We start from the raw sequence: 18,736 nt of genomic DNA, 5'->3' as shown, positions 1-18,736 counted from the left end.
TACCTCCAGTGACAGGGGGCTCACCCTTCATCATTTAGTTCATTCTAAAGAAAGTTCAGGCTCCTAGAGAGTTCTATCACTTAAAAACTTTTAAAAATTATAACTAAAAAATATACTTTTTATTTCCTCTGAGAGTCCCACAAACAAGTGTTCTGCTAGCACATGTGTCCTTGGACACAAGGCCTGGCCAGTTCATCTTTGTGTCCCTCTGTTAACTGACATATCACCTGCTGCACAGTCAGGGCTGTGAATGCTGTACCAGGGAGCCATTGGGTAGGGGATGCCGTGGTTGGGGCCCAGCTTTCATCAAGCCTGGGGCCGCGGGAAACTGGGTCAGTAGGACCCACGGGACATGGGCTGTATGAGTGCTCATATGACCCCAGTGGATTGGGTTGCCATAGAAATTGGTCTTTGTCCCCAGGCCTATTTGCTGGTCCCTCAGGAGGCCCTGGTGATCCCTGGGGCTGTTGAGGAGGTCTCCTCCTGGCCTCTCCAGCCCCACATTCTCAGAGCTGGATGGTCCCCAGGGAGCAGGCTGGCTGTGCCCACATTGTGAAGCCTGGCAGCATGAGGCCCGGGGGGTGCAGGAACTGGCTAAGGTTCCCGTAGGGAGGAGATCTTTCAGACCTGGGCTTGGTGCTCAGGGCCAGTGGTCTTGCCTAAGGCCTCAACCAGTCATGAGCACTTTCCTGGGGCATCTGGGTGGCTCAGTGGGTTAAATCCTCTGCCTTCAACTCAGGTCATGATCCTGGGGTCCTGGGATTGAGCTCTGCTCAGCAGGGAGCCTGCTTCCCTTCCTCTGTCTCTGCCTGCCTCTCTGCCTACCCCTCTGCCTGTGGATCTTGTGATATCTGTCTGTTAAATAAATAAATAAAATCTTTAAAAAAAAAAAAAAAAGAGTACTTTTCCCCACCCACGGTTTCCCAGAGGAAATTCTGGACTCATTCCAGGGCCTCCAGCATTTCCTGGAGAATATTCCAAACCCACCTTGCCGGTATGTCCAGAACTACACAGTAGCAGTAATAGCTGATGTGGTAGGGTGACTTGCCTCAATCACTTATGAGGGACCCAGATGACCCCATCATTTCCAGATGTAGAAATAGGGCACAGAGAGGTTAAGTCATTTGCCTGAGGTCACACAGCCAATTAGGGGTAAAGGTGGGATCTGAGTTTGGGGAGTCTGGCCCCAGAGCCTACCCTTAACCACCATGTCATACCCTGCCTTGCTCATGCTCATAACAGGCTTTGGGAGGGATGAAGGAAGAGAAGGTCTGAGAAGTTCTTAGCATTGGAACTTTTGGAGTCAGAGCCTGATAAAGTGTGACCCAAGAGTCAGAGCCATGGAGATTTCTCTTTCTAATCGTATCCGCACAACAGCCCTGAGAAGTCTGCTTTATCCTTGTTTTGCAGATGAAGACGTTGAGGCCCAAAGAGGGGAAGTGAGTTGCTTAGGGTCACATAACGGGGAGAAGTGGAGCAGGGCCTCTAGTCCAAGACCCCTGACTCCACACCTGGTGTTCGTGCTGAGACCTCAGGCTGCTTCCCAGGTCCTCTGGGACAGCCACTGCCTTCCACCAGGTGAGGTGATGATGCATCAGAGCTGCAAGATGAGGGAGGAGGGAGGGGTGATCTTGATGGTTGGGAAGACCCTGGCCAGGCTCACTGGGAATGGGGCCAACCAGGATCTATGGATTGGGAGGTAGGAGGCAAAAGGAGGTGGCACGGCAGTGGGCACCACTGAAGAGTTTTCAGTTTGCTTTTTTCTGAGCCATGTGTTATCAAGGAGAGGTACAAAAGTCAGGGGGACTTAGGCCAGAAAGGATTTGGGGAACACTTTCCAAGGAGGTGACTTTTGAGCTGAGAACTGAAGGAGGCATGAGTTATTCTGGTGAAGTGGTCAGGGAACAGCATTCAGGCAGAGGGAACAGCATGTGCAAAGGCCCCATGGCTGGGGTGAGCCCCCAGACATCTTTCCTTCTTCCAGCTTCCAGCTGTATCCCTGCCTTGGTTGCAGCTTTTAGCACCTTTCACCCTGGCGTGAAACCATTTCAGTCAGTCATGTGTTTGCTCGGCAAACCCTCAGTGAGTCCTCTCCCATGTGTTGTGTGCATGGGAGATAGACATGACTCAGATACTATCCCGGCCCATGACGGACAGAAACTGAGTCAGGGGGAGGTGGGGGAGGTTAGGGCTTCTGATTATGAGTCATTTCTTCTGTGCTTGGCCCTGTACCAAGGAAGCCATTTATGGGTTCCATCACTATCCCCACTTTACAGATTAAGAAACTGAGGCTCTGAAAGTCTAACTTAGCCAAAAAAGCCAGTACCCTTCTTTGGGCCTCAGTGTCCTCATCTGTAGAATGGGTAGGGGAGTGGAGACTGTCTAAAGGGCCCAGGCCCAGCAGTTCTTCACCCCAACGTGCTTTCTCCTCTCTAGCCAGGACCATGGGCAGCAACAAGAGCAAGCCCAAGGATGCCAGCCAACGGCGCCGCAGCCTGGAGCCCACTGAGAACACCCACGGTGGCGGCGGGGGCGCCTTCCCCACCTCACAGACACCCAGCAAGCCAGCCTCCGCCGATGGCCACCGAGGCCCCAGTACGGCCTTCCCCTCCGCAGCTGCTGAGCCCAAGCTGTTCGGGGGCTTCAACTCCTCAGACACAGTCACCTCCCCGCAGAGGGCGGGGCCGCTGGCTGGTCAGTGGGCCTTGGGAGTGTGGGCGCCTGTGGGCGGGGCCCCTCCGGGCTGCTGCTTCTCTCGCTGAAGGGGAAGAGTATGTGGGTTTCTTGGGTTTGGGGACTGTTGGGGGTTTCCTGGAGGTTGTGGGTGGGGAAGGGCTTTAGAAACTGGAAAGTGTGGTGCATATTCATTGCCTTTGAGGGCGAATCTGGAGTAGAGTATAAAGGGGTCTAGAGATATGGGATTTTAGTGGGGGAACTGAGGCCCAGAGGTTCAGGGGGCTGTTTGCCCAGGGCAGCGTGGGGACTGGGTCTGAGGCTTTGCTTTTTGCTTTTGTCAGCCCAGAGATGGGTCAGGTGAGGAGGCCTTGGGTGGCAGAGGGGGCAGGGAAGCCTAGGTAGGAGTTCTCTGGTCCCTGGTGGGGGTGGTGGGGGCGGCCCAACTCGGTGATGCACCTCTGCGCCCTCTGCTGGCGCTTCAGGGGTATGGCAGCCCCAGGCAAGGGATGCTTAAAGATGACGATGCGGTCCCAGAGATTCACAAAGAGCCAAACACAGTCAACAACTCCTAAGATTCCTACCCAGACACTTAAACAAGCTGAGCTGGAGACACCGTCAGAGATACTCACAGACACACCGTGTACCTAGAGACCCACTTCGGGACGCTCGGCTGGGCGCAGACACACAACTATGCAGACATAAGCAAATACAAACACACATGCACAATAACCCCAACTCCCAGATCGAGACGCACACAGGGTGCAGACACAGGCTCAGCTAGCCACACCATCCCCGACACCTAGAGGTTCCCAATGAATACACTTGCAGTGAGAACACACATGTGCACAGACACAGGGTCACTCACGGATGCCTGAGACACAGACACATCCCCGAGTGAGACAGACAGACCCACAAGCACACCCATTCCTTCGTGGTGCCCCTTCTGCGTGCTGGGGACATGGCAGTATGCAGATCATGGGGGAGAAAAACAGCAAGGCTTGGAAAATGTGTAGGGTGTTCGAAGGTGGGGCTGCTGGGAAGGAGCCAAAAGGGCAGGGAGGGGTTTGGGGGGAAGTGTGTGGGGTGAAGGTTGTGGCTAAAATGGGGGACAGAGACAGGCTCTTGAAGAGGATAGTACCTGGAGCCAAGATCCCCCCCAGATACATTGAGGCACCCAGTCACACGGAGAAACAGAATAACCCAGCCAGGGGCAGATTCCTTTATTCACTGGTTCATTCATTCGCCCATGGTTGTTTCTTGAGCACCTACTGTGTGCCAGGCTCTGGGAACAACACAAAGGGGCCTGTGATTGGGGGCTGCAGACACCGCGGGGAAGCTGGGCACTCCCCTGAATCCTCAGGATCAACCTAGAGCCCACTGGGGACATTCACGTGTGAAGAGATGCACACGCATCCTGTGTGCCCCCACGGGGGTGCCCAGACACATATACACAGGCGGACACACTGCAGGCCCAACCCCTGGAAGGATGACTGCGCCTCTGGGCTGGGCTGTGGTGGTTGTGGGAGACCCTCCTGTCCAGCCCTCTCAGGCCGTTCTGACACATCCCACCCGTCTCTGCAGGTGGAGTGACCACCTTTGTGGCCCTCTATGACTATGAGTCTCGGACAGAGACCGACTTGTCCTTCAAGAAAGGGGAGCGGCTCCAGATTGTCAACAACACGTAAGTGACCCCCTTCCCCACCTTCTCTTGGGACTCTATCCCCTGGACCTAGTCTTGGGCCGGAGCCACTTCTGAGCATCCCAGAGCCAGGGGCAGTGTGATGGGCAGTGGGCCTGGCTAGTGTCACGGCTGGCCGAGGTCCAGGGAACCATCCTGGCCTGATGGGATGATGGGACCGGTGGTGCCGGTCAGGGCTCCCAGGGCAAGGGATCCAGGCTCAGTAACTCAATACAGCACAGTGTCCCAGACTCAAAGAGGGGCATACAGTCAGGGCAGGATGGGGCCCAGGACCCAGGACTGCAGAAAACAGAGCCTCAAGCTGGAGGCTGTGCCCTCAGTGGTGCCCTCTTTAGGGACCTGGGGTTGGAGGGCCTGGACAGGCTGGTTGAGCAGGAGTCTCTAGCTGTAGGGGGTGGGGCCCAGATTGGGAGGGGGCAGGGCCTGCATACTGGGCGCTCAGAGTGAGGGGCTTATAACTGGGCATCGGGATGAGACGGTGGGATGGGGTGTGGATGTCCGGTTCACCTCCAGAGACTCCAGCCTTGGGGTGGGACATCCTAGGGCCAGGCCGGCCCTGGGGCCCCTGTGGGCAGGGGAGCAGAGGCAGTGGTGAGGGAACTCGTGAGGCATGGGTAGGGCTCTAGCCACAGGGTGGGGGTCAGTCCTCTCCCCTTTCCTCTCTCCTTTCCCTGTCAGGAGCGTACGGGGGATGGGGTGCAATGCCTGTCTTGTGGGGTGCAGGCTCTGGGTCATGTGTCCAGTGGAGAGGGGTGGGGAGCAGCACAGTGAGGCGGGGTCGCTCCTGCAGGCACTGCCAGTTTAGGGGGCAGAGCTCAGCACCTCCTGCATTCCTGCCCTTGGCAGGGCCTTGTGTACCCCCACATCCCATTGGACCCCCCCCAATTCCTGGCTCCTGCTTGCTCCCTCCAGCCCCCTCTCAGCTTCTCCCTCTCTCTGCTTCTCTCTCGCTGGCCCTTAGGAGGAAGGTGGATGTCAGGTGTGTACACATTTCATAGGCGGTGGGCTGGGGTTGGGGGGCTTTGCTGGTCGGGGGTGGGGGTGCTGCTGTCTGCATGTGTCTCCACTGCATGTCCCTGCCTGCGGATCCTGGCTGCCCGGGCTGCCCCCCTCCAGCTTCCCCAGCTGAGGCCCTCCCCTCAGCCAGTGCGACCAGATCCTGACCTTGACCGTGGGCTGAGGCTGGGGAGGGTCCTGCCATCCCCCTGTCACTCACTGCATCATGCCTCCTCCCCATCCACCTTCCTGCTAGCCTGCCCACTCTCCATCCTGCCGAGTTGGCCTGCGCTTAGGGCCAGCTGCATGCAGGGTCCGGTGCTGGCCCTGTGAGGTCTGCGGGGAGAAGGGACCTTCCCAGAGCCAGCCTGGCTCGGGGAGGTTGGTGCCCAGCTCCGGTCCAGACCCAGTGACAGGCAGAGGGCAGGGCCAGGGTCTGCTCGGGCATATGGTCCCTGCTATGTGCCCCCCACTGTAGTGGGGACTGCAGGGACTAGAAGGTTCAAGCAAGTCCTCGAAGGAAGGACAGTGATGGTCTGTGGCTGGTAGAAGAGATGGAACGCAGTCCCTCTCAGAAGGGCAGCTTGTGGGAGGGTGTGGGGCTGGGAGGGGTGGGGTACCCTTAGGCGTGTGGAAAGGCCAGAAGGTGCTAGGGATAGCGTAGACTTGGTCCTTTAGCATCCTCAAAGGCCTGGCTAACAAGGCTGGACATCAGCAGCTCCGAGTGTGTCTCGCTCATTCATGCCTCCCGACTCTTGTGCATGCTGTTCCCTCTGCCTGAAACACCTTTCTCCCGTCTCTGCCTGGCAAACTCCTATTCATCCTTCAAGATCCAGCTCCGGATGGCCTTCTCTGTGAGGCAAAAGGGAAAAGAGGTGCCAGGTGCTGTGCCAGGCGTTTCTACCCATGTCCTTGTATTTACGTCTCGATGCAATCCTGCCAGGGCTCTGGTGACGGGGGAGGGGCTGTCTCCATTTTGCAAGTGAGGAAACTGAGGCTCAGAGATGTGAAGGCCCTTGACCAAGGTCACACAGCTAGCAGGTGGCAAAGCCGGGATGGGAACTTGGGTAGCAGCTCTCTCCCCATCTTTCCGCCCCTTGTGTGTCGGAGTCCTGGTGCTCCTTGGTGCCCTGGCAGTTCCAGCGGTTTGCATCGGCTTCCCCAAGACTGGGAGCTCCTGGGGGGCTGCTCTCGGGTCTGCCACCTTCATGGGTCCCCAGATCACCTGTTGCTCAGCACCGTGGGGGCTGCCTCCCTGGACTTGTCGAGCAAGATGACGACTAGCATTCATCCCCCGTTTCCTGTGCCCCATGTGCCAGCCTGGTGTCGTGGGGACCCCACAGCCCTGGGAGCTGGAAACTCTGATTTGCTTTCTTTTGTGCAGGAGGAAACTGAGGCCCCGGGAGGTGAGGTGACTTGTTCGAGGTCGCACAGCTGGTGGTGGCAGAGCTGGGAGGGGCGGGCAGGTCCTCCTACCCACGGCCCTTGAAGGAGGGGCTCCTTAGCAGCCCAAGGACCCTGGAGGGGAGGAAAGGGCCCTGCAGGGGTGTCTGCTTCCGGGGAATCTCTCCCCGCAGTGATGGGAAGGGCACCTCAGGCTGGGGCCACAGCTTGAGCAACCAGGGTGTGGTGGGGGGGAATGCTCTGGAAGCTTTGGTTCTGCCTCTTTCACCTAGAGCCAGAGGGCTGTCCTCCCCTGTCCTTTGGCCCCTTCCCTCCCTTCTTCCTGCTTTCCAAGTAGGGCTGAGGGTGTTGGGCCAGGCCTGGGGCCACAAGTGGTTCAGTCCTGTCCATGGGAAGTCCTTGGATAGCAGTGAGGCGCCATGACTGGAGAGGGGGACCGGTGCTCAGCAACCCCTTTGCCTGAGAAGTCAAGTGGTGTGGGGTTGGGACAACAGAGGAAGGGGAGGGGTGGGGAGCCCTTAGTGACAGATGAGTCACCCAGATTTGAGGTGTTTAGGCCTCATAGCCACCCAGGCACTACACTGCATGTCCTTCCCCCATTGTTGCCTAGGGCCCACGATTTATTCCCACTCCCGCCACCAGCCCTGGCCCAGTCTGAGTGAGGGACTTCCTGAGGCTGGCTGGTGGCTGGACTGGCTGTCGGGAGCAGGAGAGCTTAAGGACTAGTCTGCCTGTCATTAGGGTTTGGCCAGGGCTTACTGGGCCTGGGTCCTCACAGTAGCCAGCCTAGGGACCCTGCTCCCTGGATCTTAACACCTAATGGCCCTGGGTTGCAGAATCCCACGTGCTATGTGGCCTGGATCTGAGGAAGCCCACCGGGATCTGATGTCTGACTGTCCCGGACCCCCAGCCCGGGTGTCTGAGTCTCTAGGAGTTGGGGCCCTTCAGGTTCCGACTCTGGGTTGTTCCCCAAACTGACATTTCCTCCAACCCAGACTCCAGCAGCTTCTTTGGGGGAGCCATCGGGCAGGCACTGATGTCTCCCCCCTTGTTCTCCAGTTCCACTTCCCACCCTGGGGCAAGGGATACGTTTTCACCCTCCCCACGCAGCTTCCCCTGGCCTCAGCCTGCCGCCGCCCTACTGACTGTGGGCCCGGGGCCTCAGGGAACCCTGGCTTGCCCACAGTCCCCAAAGTGCTTGTCTGACCAGTCCCAACAACCCAAGGGACTTAAATGTAAGTGCCCAAACCAGAGTAACTTCCCAGGTTCTGAAGCTGCCATATCCCCCATCTACACACCAGCCTGGCTGGCTAAAGGATTAGGGTCTGAAAAGAAGATCCTGAGGCTCAGAGAGGTGAGGTCGGTTGTCTGAGGTCACACAGCTAGTGAACAGCAGCTGGGAGGTAAAACTGTAGCTGGAGGACCCCGATCCAGTGCTTTTCTGCCGGCCACCTGTGGGAAGGTGACGGGTATGGCAGGAAATGTGTTTTATTTCCTTCCTTCCTTCCTTCCTTCCCTTCTTCCAGTCCATCTGATAAGGACCAGGACCCCGGGGAAGGCACTGCCTATAGTAAGTCTGCTCAGCCTGATAGATTACTTCCAAGTGTGGGCTCAGGTTGGTGTCCTTGCGGGACTGGACCCATTTGGGAAGCTGTGGGGCCCTTCATGTGGGACCCAAGGCAGACTTGAGCCTTCCAGACCACTGACATAGGAAGATGTGTCTGCACAGCTCCATTTCACAGGGAAGCCTAGATGACGGCCACACTAATGATCCTTGTTGACCCGAAGCCCAGCTCACGGCTGACGGATTTATACACTTTGTCTGCAAGGGAGATTCTGCGGCTATTATTCCCTCTTTATGACGAGGACATTAAGACCCAGAGAAGGTAGGGTCCTTGCCCAAAGTCACACAGCAAATCCTTATTGGAGACTGGGACTGAGCGGGTTTGGTTTTTATTTATTTATTTATTTATTTAGTTAGTTAGTTAGTTAGTTAAATTTGCTACTTCGGTTTTTAAAAACATTTTGGAGAGTGGGGAGGGGTGCCATAGAGACACGGATTTCATTGTTTTTCTTTTTAAAGCCAAATCAAGATACTATCGGCTCATGTACATTGAGCCCTTACTGTGTGCCAGGCCCTGTGCTGGTATTTTATATCTTTGGAGGGAGGCGTTGAGTATCTCCATCCTATAGGTGAGGAAATGGAGGCAGGGCCAAGGTCACGTAGCCTAAAGGGGGTGAACAGGATGGTGCCTAGCACGGTCTGACTCTTGGAGCTCAAGCTCTTAGATGCCTCTCACGCTGGGGCCAGGTCAGAGTTGGACCTTGGGTCCATTGTGAGATCGTGCTGCACCTCACCCTGCCTTGTGAACTAAATAAAACCCTAAGCCTGGACTTGAAACCCCAAACTCATGTGGGCTGATGTCAGCTGGAGGATCTGCTGACTAAGGTTGAAGTCTGGGTAATGCCAGCAGGACTGACCCTGCCCGCCTCGCCCCTTGATTCTGCTTGGCTGGCCTCTGCGCACCTTGCTCCTTGTCGGCCTGCCACTCCGAGTGCATGGATGGAGGCTCCCTAGAGGCTGGCCAGTTTGCAGACTCTGGCTTAGTCAATCTGTCTCGTTTGGCAGCCTCTGACCTAGACCTTGGCCCAGCTTCCTGCCCCAGCGCTGCTGCCTCCTCCTCTTCTAGCTTCCCCTGGCTCTCCTGAGGGTCTCTGAGCTTCTGAGTGGCCTGGGGAAGCTGCAGGTATCTCAGGGGGCCTGCTGTGTGTCTGGCTGTGGGCACTCCGGGACCTGGTTCTCAACCTTGCCCTGCCACTGATTTGCTGTGTGGCTTTCGGCAAATCCCTGCCCCTCTCTGTGCTTTATTTTCTCATTGGTGAAATGAGGGCTTTGACTGGAAAAGCTCAGCTATTCCCTGCGACTTGAGTTCTTGCTTTGTAGCCTTGGGCAAGTCTTTGCCCAACTGTGTGCCCCAGTTTCCCCACAAAGAAAGTATTAGGTTACTCCAGCCTGGGTGCTGGGTGGCTTTGGGCTGGTCCCTTGACATCTCTGAGACACAGTTTCCTCATCTGGGGGCTGAGGCCTGCCTTCCTCACAGGGTGGCCTTGAGAATCACATGGGGCAGACAGATGTGGACACCCCCGGGTGTTTGTACAACAGGGAGATGGCTGGTTGTCCTGGGCTTCCAATGCCACCTCTCTCCAGAGCCTCCCCTCTCCAGCAGAGACCACCATGTGAGCTTGTGCCCCTGTCTGAGCGTGCGTGCAGCAATTACACGGCTGAGTATTCCTCATGGCCTTGGTCACACTCCCTTTGCTGTCCGGAAGGCACCCTCAACCCTCTGCTTCAGCCTAGAGCCATCCCCACTGAGCCCCCAGGTCTGGGTGCTCACCTGTACTCTGACCGGTCTTTGGAGAGCTCTCGTAGCCTGCTTTCTCCTTGCCTCGACTTCTCAATCTTCATAATGGGCTGAAGACTATGACAGAGGCAGCTCAGAAGAACCAGGAGCCAGGGATCCGGGTTCGAGTCCAGACTGTGCAACTGTGGGCAAGGACCTCTTCCTCTGGGCCTTGGCAGTGAGGAAGGGGGAGCATATCCTATTGGCTATGTGTCTTCTCAGGGTCATGGTCAAGGTGAGGTCCAACGGCAGCCTTGGAGCAAGAAGCTCCGCAGGCTCTCAGGTCCCACCGTACCCTGTAGGGGAAGATTCCTTCTGACCTGGGAGTCAGGATCCTAGGCCTGGCTGTGTGACCTTGAGCAGAGGCCTTTGCTTCTCTGGCCTGTCTTCCCATCTGCACGGTGGGAATGGAAGGGAGCTGAGCCCTATCCCCCACTGGCAGCCTTTCCCGTTGGCCTCCCCTCACTCACTCCCTCTGGACCCGTCCCTGTCCCCTTTGGTTGCTTTTGGATGTGAGGCCTCTGTGGCTGCCCCGCCTTGTCCCCGGTCTGCTCTCCTGCTCTCTTCCTTACTCTTTCTGCCTCTCTCTCTCACCACCCCCATCTCTGCCTCTTCTTTCCTATTGGGCTCTCGCTTTCTCCTCTCTCCTCTGTGTCTCTGGACCCCCGCTCCAGCCAGACCTGGTTCACATTCAGATGGCTGCAAAGGTACTTTGCCCCCTCCCCACTCCCACCTAGGCCCAGGGGACCCGACCGTGTGGGGAGCTCCTCTGCCCCTGTCCCCATCTCCTCCTCGTGGGACAATTAGTGTAGAAGTGCCCTGGGCATTGGGGCTCTGCCACCTCAGCCCCTCTGACATGACTCTGTGTGACTCTGGGCAAGCCCCAGCCCCCTTTGGCCTCAGTTTCCCCTGTAGACAGGTAGGCTGCAGGGGGAGGCCTATAGCTTTCTGCTGAGGAGCCCCTTAGGGATGGCCAGTGGTTTGTGACAAAAGGCAAGCATTGTTCTAGTTGATGGGGTTAGTGCCTGGATTGTCACCAATCCCCCAAAGGGCCATCCCCTACCTCCACCCAGGTCTCATCTGCTTCCAAATCTCAGGCTTGGGGAGGCTTTGAAGATCTGACTTGATATCTGTCTTAGGCAGGAATCAACTCTCCTGTTACAACTTGCTTGCTTCCCAGAGACAGGGAGCTCCCTCCCTCATTCCCCAGACAGCTCCTGGCATCTGGAGACGTCTTGGTCTAGCTGAAGGGAAGCAAATTACTTCCCATCCCAGGACTCTGCCCCTGTGAATTTAGGCCTCAGGCTGACCTTGGTCAGTCCTGCCATAGTCCTGGACGAAGTCCGTCTGAGTCAGCTTGGGCCAAGAGGCATCTGGGCTGGGGAGAGAAAGAGTCCCAGGCTTGGCCTGGCAGCACGAGAGCTCAAGCTGGCCCTGCAGCTCCCAGTGCCTCACTTGGCCTTGGGGACCCCCAGCACAGCACCTGTGAAGACTATAGCATTGGGGCCCCCCACTGATGTCTCCTCCTCTGCTCCTTCCCTTTCCCCCTCCTTAGAGAGGGTGACTGGTGGCTGGCCCACTCGCTCAGCACGGGACAGACGGGTTACATCCCCAGCAACTATGTGGCGCCCTCCGACTCTATCCAGGCTGAAGAGTGAGTATGCAACCTGGACTCCTGCCCGCCCCCTACCTGCTGGTTGGGAGCTTCTCTCCCGGGCTGCAGTGGGTGGTCTGGTTGCCTTGGGCCCCAGCCACATCCTAGAGAAAGGCGCAGTTGGGCTATGGAAGCCAAAATCACCAATGCCACCTTCCTTTCTCCTGCCCCAGGTGGTACTTTGGCAAGATCACCAGACGGGAGTCAGAGCGGTTACTGCTCAATGCGGAGAACCCAAGAGGGACCTTCCTGGTGCGAGAAAGTGAGACCACGAAAGGTAGGAGCACTCCTGCTGGCCACTGGGAATGGAGTCTTTTGTGGGTTGTTTGAGCTGGGTATTGTGGAGTGAATAGGAGGTTGGTACCTGGAGTGGAGTAGGAAGAGCCCTCCAGGAGGAGAAAGGGGCAGGAGAGGCAGGGAGCTACAGCTGAGGAACACTGAGCTAGCTGGGGGTGGCCAGAGATGCGGTAAACGATGACACTTAGCCTCTCTGGCCTCAGTTTCCTCAGATGACGTATGGGTGCAGGCTGTCGGGAGGCCTGAGGGTCATGCAGCAAAAGACTTGTTCCCTGGGTGGGTGCTGATGAAGTAGGCCCCTCTTGGTCTTCTTCTCCAGAGGCTTCTAGAGCTGGAGTAGGTGCTAGGAGCCGGCTTTGCCCTTCTGCGGCAGTCCGGGTTCCTGTTCCCCTTCTGTCCCTCCCCCAGCCATAGAACACGGGTCACCTCTTTCTCTTTAGCCCTTGGCCAGTGGGTTGCTGGTGACCCAGCTGCGTGGAAACAAAGCTGGGCCACGTCGTGTGGGTTTAGGGTTCAGTGGGAGATGGGAAGCAGGGCCTCCTGCTACGTGTGTGCACATGTGAGCAGCTGTGTGGCCGTGCAGGCCATGTGTGAGTCCAGGCGTGTGTGTGCACGTGGAGGGGGATTTGTCTGGGTGTTGTTGTGTGGGAATGGATTGTTGTGGGTTTGCCTTTGTGCCTAGGGGCCTGGGGAGTGTGTCCCTGTATGAGCGTGGGGCTGCTGGATGTGGGCATGCCTGTGTGTGTGCACAGACACACATGGGCAGGACCTGGCTTTCAGCTCAGGCCACGGGCATCCATGTGTACATGGCCTGGGCCATCTGTTAGCTATGGTTGCCCGATGTAGGCTCTAGAGACCTGGTTGCTGTCCTGTGTGCCTGACTTGCTGGGTGACCTGAAGCAAGCTGCTTTCCCTCTCTGGTCTCATTTTCCCCTTCTTTATACTGGAGATGGTAAGCTACACCTGAGCATTACCCAGAGCGCCATGGGCTGTGGGGGGCTGTACCCCACCTTCTGGAGTGGGCTTTCTCCGGCTCTTGAAGCCTCAATCCCAGGGCTCTCTTGGACTCTGGTTAACAGAGGCTCCTAGCCAGGCCTGCTAGGCAGGAGGAAAATTTCCCAGCCAAAAGCTTTTCCAGGCTCAAGAGAGGCAGGGAAGGGGTCACCAGGGATGGCCCCTGAGCCTTGGTGGCATGTAGGCTATACCCAGTGTGTGGCTTCCTGCCCATGCCACAGCCTCAGCCAACCACCCGCTCCTGCCTGAGCCTGGGGTCCAGGAAGGTGTGGGGCCCAGAGTTCTCCCATGGGAGGGGAAGCAGGCAAGCCAGGGACACACAGCCACTAGGGCCATTCCTGGCTCCCGGCAAACATTTATTGAGCACCTACTATGTGCCAGGCCCTCTCACATGTGGTCTCAGATCTTCCTGACATCCGAGGGAGTCGCCCTGTCGTGCAGAGGAGGAAACTGAGCCCTAGAGCGGGCAGGTGACTTGTCCGGGTCCCACAGTTGGGGTATACATTCAGTCTTGGAGGTCTTGCCAGGGTCAGGAATGCCTGGGGAGGGTCTCTGATCAGGGGCCCCTTGGCTCACTGGGTCCCGCCTTGATGGCCACCCCAGGACTGGGTACTCAGAGAGAGGGTAGGCCAGACCTGGCTCAGCCCAGGGCTGGGCTGCCGCTCTGGCCTCCCAGTCCTCCAGTGCTGGGCAGGTCCAGAAGGGCACTTAGTCCTGTGGCCTGGAGGGATGGGGGATGCTGGGCATGGGGGTCACTGCTCCTCTCTGTCCCCGCCCTGCAGGAGCCTACTGCCTCTCCGTGTCTGATTTTGACAATGCCAAGGGCCTCAACGTGAAGCACTACAAGATCCGCAAGCTGGACAGCGGTGGCTTCTACATCACCTCCCGCACCCAGTTCAACAGTCTGCAGCAGCTGGTGGCCTACTACTCCAGTGAGGGCCAGGCGGGCAGGCGCTGGGTTGGGGGCGCCACCTTCCACACAGGGTCTGGGGGTGGGGGTGGTGCTTTGGGGCCAAGAAGGCCTGGGGCTTCTATAATCCTGAGAGTGTGGGGCTCCTTCTCCCCACCCCACCCCTCCTTTTTCTTTCTTTCTCCCCCTCTGCTCCTCCTTCTTCTTTTTCCTCCTCTTTCCTCCCTGTCCCCTCCCCCCACCATGCCCACCCTCCTCTTTTCTCCTCCTTTGCAGCTAGCTGGGGAGGGGGACGCTGCCTAGAGGGGAGCAGGGAAGGGAGGGGGCTTAGGCTGGTGTTGGTTGTCTCTGCAGCCCTAAGACCGGTCTGAACCGGTTACTGGGAGAGGAGGTGGTGGCTAGACCTGGCTGCTGCTGAGGGAGGGAGCGCGCAGGAGGCAGGCCAGGGAGCCAGGGCAAGGGAGCCAGGTCAAGGGCTCCCAGTATGTGTATACACACACACACACACACACACACACACGCACGTGCGCGCACACACGCACAGGTGCAGGTCGTTGGGGCGGGCATGCGGACTTCCCTGGGGGCCCTGAAGGTCAAGGGTCAGTGTGTCCTCATATGGGTGGGTCTCTATGAGTCCCCACGTGGCTGTGGCCATGGCTTCCATGTGCAGGTATGGCCTATCTCTAGAACACCAGTTACTCCTCATCCTGGGCCACCTCCTTCTCTGTCCACTGGGCCTCCTGACACCCTCCGCCACCTGGCACCCCTCTGCTTCCTTGGCTGTCATTGCACAGTTCATTCTGAACACTGGTCCTGACAGCAAAACCTTCCCGAGGTTACCTGGGAATCTCAGGATAAAGACCCCCACGTGGCGTCTGAGGCTGTGGGTGCTCTAGGCCTGGCCGGCCTCCCTGCCTTCCCCAGGGCCCCTTGTTCCTATTCACTCCTTTGCAGCCCCTCCGGCCTCCTTCCTGTTCATGCAACCTAGAGGCTTGTTTCTCTCTCGGGACCTTGGCACATGCACGAGGTGGTGTGCCCTCTGCTTGGAGTGGCCCCTAGTCAACCACTCACTTTCCTGCAGCTCCAAGCTCAGGTGACACTTCCTCCGGGAAGCCTTCCAAGACTCCACCCAGCCTACCTGCTGTTGCACACACTGCTTTCCTCCATCACACTCGTGGCCCTGGGAGATGATGAAGTGAAGCTGGGCTCCTCCTGCACTGGGAGCTCCCTGAGGGCAGGATTCTCCTGGGCTTGTCCCCCACTGTGTCCTTGGTGCTCACCGAGGTGACCACCCCTTAAAGTCTGATTAACGAATACGTGAATAACTCCGGGAGCAGAAGCCCGAGGCAGTGTGAGGGGGTGGTGACAGCCCCTGATGACACCTGCCTGGCCTCGAGGGCAGCCCACGTGTCCCCAGAGCCTGCGTGCATCCCATGTGTATGTCACACTGTGGGACAGAGAGGCCCCAGAGCAGATGCCTGGCCTGAACTCTACCTCCCTTCCTCTGTCTTCAGAACATGCTGATGGCCTGTGCCACCGCCTCACCACCGTGTGCCCCACGTCCAAGCCCCAGACTCAGGGCCTGGCCAAGGATGCCTGGGAGATCCCTCGGGAGTCCCTACGGCTGGAGGTCAAGCTGGGCCAGGGCTGTTTCGGAGAGGTGTGGATGGGTAAGACCTTGACCCTGCCCCCCAGAAGAAGCCATGGTCCTCTTGTGGGGGGGGCTTTGGTGTCCCCAGCAGAGAACCAGGCGGATGTCCATCCCACGGGACAGCCCGAGGCCCCCCTGCTTTACTACCATGAGTCTCTGTTGCCCCTACTGAACACTGGGCTCTCTTTTACATGTGGAGCTCCCCCACACCTCTTGCAGACCATGGCACCTGTTTGCCAAGAGCTGCTCGGGGCTGGGCATCACGATTCCCCGAAGATGCTGTGTGGTCTGGGCCAGCTGGCTCCACTCTGTGTCTGTCTTCCTCAGTGTGAAATGGGGGCGGGGATAAGAGGATCCACTCTGGGGTGTGAGTGAACGCTGCCCCCCACCCCATGCATCCACAAGTTAGCACTTAGCCATGGGAAGAGACGCCTCTGCTCACAGAGGGAGGGCTTGGAAGCCCAGGGTCTGGCATGTTCTGGGCCTGTTAACGCTCTCCTGTCTAACCCTGGAGAAATGGCAAACTGTCTTTTGAAAACAAACACCATGCAGCCCTGACAAAACCCAGGCCACCTTCTGCTGCCTGGTTCCTGCTGACACAGAGGGATCGGGGAGGCTGGCGTGAGGCAGGCCTGATGTGTAGGAGCCCATGGCTTCTGCTGTGGAATCACCGTGTGCCAGTCTCGTAAGCCACTGCGTGCACTTGGCATGCACTTGGCGTGCACTTGGCATCTATGTTCCTCCCTTCGGGGAAGAGCAGAGAGGGCTGCTGGGTGGAGGTCAGGCCAAGTCAGGAAAGGGGAGGTGCTGGCTTTGAGCTGGGGAGAGGGGAGAGGGATGTTCCGGGGGCTGGAAAAATCCATTCCTGGCCTGTGTGTGTGGTAGCAGCAGGCCAACTCAGGGAGAGCCAGGTACAGATCCCCAGACATCCTGTGCTGCAAGGACCCTAGAGCTAGGCCTGGGCCCCAGCCCTTGGGTGGAGGCCCAGAGACTGGGAGGAATGGGTCTTGGGCCACTCATCAAAGCACCTTGGGTCCAGTTGGCACAAGAACTCGGATTCAACATGCTGGGCTAGCACACGGCTTCCCCTAAAGCCTCAGAGTTTGAAAACCGTGATAATAATCAAATGACAAGTGTAGCTCTTATTTACGGAGCCCTCATGGCGGGCTGGGCCCAGTGCCTAGAATCTCACTTAATTCTCAAACAGCCCCCTGTCTCCCCTGGGGGGGAGACACTCTAACATCCAAATTTCCCAGGCAAGAAAACAGGCCCGGAGGAGGGAAAGGACCGCCCCGCGGTCTCACAGCTATCAGGAGGCAGAGCTGGGAGTCAGACCCTGGCTGGTCTGACCTCTGAGCCCTCGTGGGCCTGGCCCAGGTCAGGCCTTACTTTTTGAGAGTGTGGCTCAAGACATGTTCTTGTTGCAGTGGTTTTGTTCTGAGGCCGGCTCTGCCTCCCCTCCCCAGCCCCATTCATGTGCTCACTCCCGACTCACCTTCCGCACGCTTCCTGGAAGGAACGTGGTCTCTCAGGAGACAGTGGTTGAGTTAGAGCCATGATCTTCCATCTGTCAGGCACGTGTGTGGCTTTTGGGGACACTCCCACTGATGGCAGCCCCAACAACAGCTCAGCGACTGCTGTTTCTTGACCGTGTACCAGAGACTCATCTCATCCTTGTAATAGCCTCCTGTGGAGTGTCCCGTGGGCCTCGGCTGGACTGGTCACATGGCTAGGCAGGCCCCTCTGGGGCCCCGTGGGATGAGATTAGGGACACCGTCACTGAGGCAGCCTGCTGCACCCCTTGCCGCCGCAGGGACCTGGAACGGAACCACCAGAGTGGCCATCAAAACCCTGAAGCCAGGCACGATGTCTCCAGAGGCCTTCCTGCAGGAGGCCCAGGTCATGAAGAAACTGAGGCATGAGAAGCTCGTGCAGCTGTACGCTGTGGTGTCCGAGGAGCCCATCTACATCGTTACGGAGTACATGAGCAAGGGTAAGACCCAGGCGACTGGCACAAAGATGCATGGGGCAGCCCCTTTCCAGACCGGGGGGGGGGGGCATGCGCTTCCCATCCCCCCAGATCTAGGGTGTATGTTTTAAAAGGTGGAATGGAGTAGAACCAACTTCTTACGCCAATGGTTGCCTTTCTCATTTCCTTTTGTTTTTAATGATTTCCCACAATGTACTTTGTCTCCTCCCCTTGGCTGGTTTTCCAATGCCACCTGCCGCTCTGCGGCTAAAGAGAAGTCCTCCAGCCATCCAAGCTGGGCCACATCTAGGTCAAGGTCCTGGCTTGACCTGTACTTAATTTTTAAATTAATTCAATTGTTCAAAATTTGCCTTTTGGAGGCATAATTTACAAATGATAAAATACACCATGTTAAGGGTCCAGTTCCGTGAGTTTTAACAAATGGACCCTCTGGGGATCCCTTACCACAGTCGAGCTACAGGAGCTTTCCATTGCCTGGTGCAGGCAGTGGCCTCCAGCCCTAGAGCCAGGCAGTAACTCATGCCCTCTGCCATCATAGGTTTGTTTATTCTAGAATTTCACGTTGCTATCTTTTACATCCGAGGTTTATCCTTGTCCCATGTATCCGTAGTCTGTCCCTTTTTTAATTGCTGGGTAATATCTGTGATGGGGACAGACCACAGTTTCTGTTCTCCTGGAGACATTTGGTTGTTTCCTATCCCGCTTTGCCTGCTGAGTGACAGATGCTGAGGGAGACTTTATTCAGAGGTGGGTTTGCCTGAAATGAGCGCCGCTTACACCGAGGCTGACCTGCCCCGGGCGGACGGGATCCGGGAGTCATTGCTTCCTGGCTCTGGGAGGGCAGGGCAGGGGCTAGTTAGTGCCGCTTCCTCTCTGTCCAGGGAGCCTGCTGGACTTTCTCAAGGGGGAGACAGGGAAGTACCTGCGGCTGCCGCAGCTGGTGGACATGGCTGCTCAGGTGAGTGAGCCCCTCCCACCTCTCACAGCCTCGGTCCCGCTCACCTCCGCCGCTGCCGCCTCTTGAGCGCCCCCTCCAGGCGGCAT

At 57.6% G+C, this 18,736-nt stretch overlaps 1 protein-coding gene across 4 annotated transcripts in view; it reads left to right on the top strand.

The window, feature by feature from the left end:
• SRC (SRC proto-oncogene, non-receptor tyrosine kinase) overlaps positions 1–18,736 on the top strand; it is a 48,949-nt gene that overhangs the window by 28,277 nt on the left and 1,936 nt on the right. The window contains exons 3-13 of one of the 4 annotated variants that reach the window (XM_032845735.1): positions 1,411–1,578; positions 2,437–2,694; positions 4,258–4,357; positions 5,337–5,354; positions 10,851–10,883; positions 11,732–11,830; positions 12,004–12,107; positions 13,924–14,073; positions 15,566–15,721; positions 17,516–17,695; positions 18,574–18,650. In XM_032845735.1, the coding sequence (XP_032701626.1) occupies positions 2,445–2,694; positions 4,258–4,357; positions 5,337–5,354; positions 10,851–10,883; positions 11,732–11,830; positions 12,004–12,107; positions 13,924–14,073; positions 15,566–15,721; positions 17,516–17,695; positions 18,574–18,650 (1,167 nt within the window). In that variant the 5' untranslated portion in view covers positions 1,411–1,578; positions 2,437–2,444. The remainder of the gene's footprint in view (positions 1–1,410; positions 1,579–2,436; positions 2,695–4,257; positions 4,358–5,336; positions 5,355–10,850; positions 10,884–11,731; positions 11,831–12,003; positions 12,108–13,923; positions 14,074–15,565; positions 15,722–17,515; positions 17,696–18,573; positions 18,651–18,736) is intronic. The other 3 variants (XM_032845736.1, XM_032845737.1, XM_032845738.1) reach the window with 3 other exon arrangements.

The sequence above is a fragment of the Lontra canadensis genome, unplaced genomic scaffold (assembly GCF_010015895.1).
Source record: "Lontra canadensis isolate GAN:19392208 unplaced genomic scaffold, GSC_riverotter_1.0 scaffold169, whole genome shotgun sequence".
NCBI classification, from domain to species: Eukaryota; Metazoa; Chordata; class Mammalia; order Carnivora; family Mustelidae; genus Lontra; species Lontra canadensis.
This window is presented reverse-complemented; position numbering and strand designations above follow the sequence as displayed.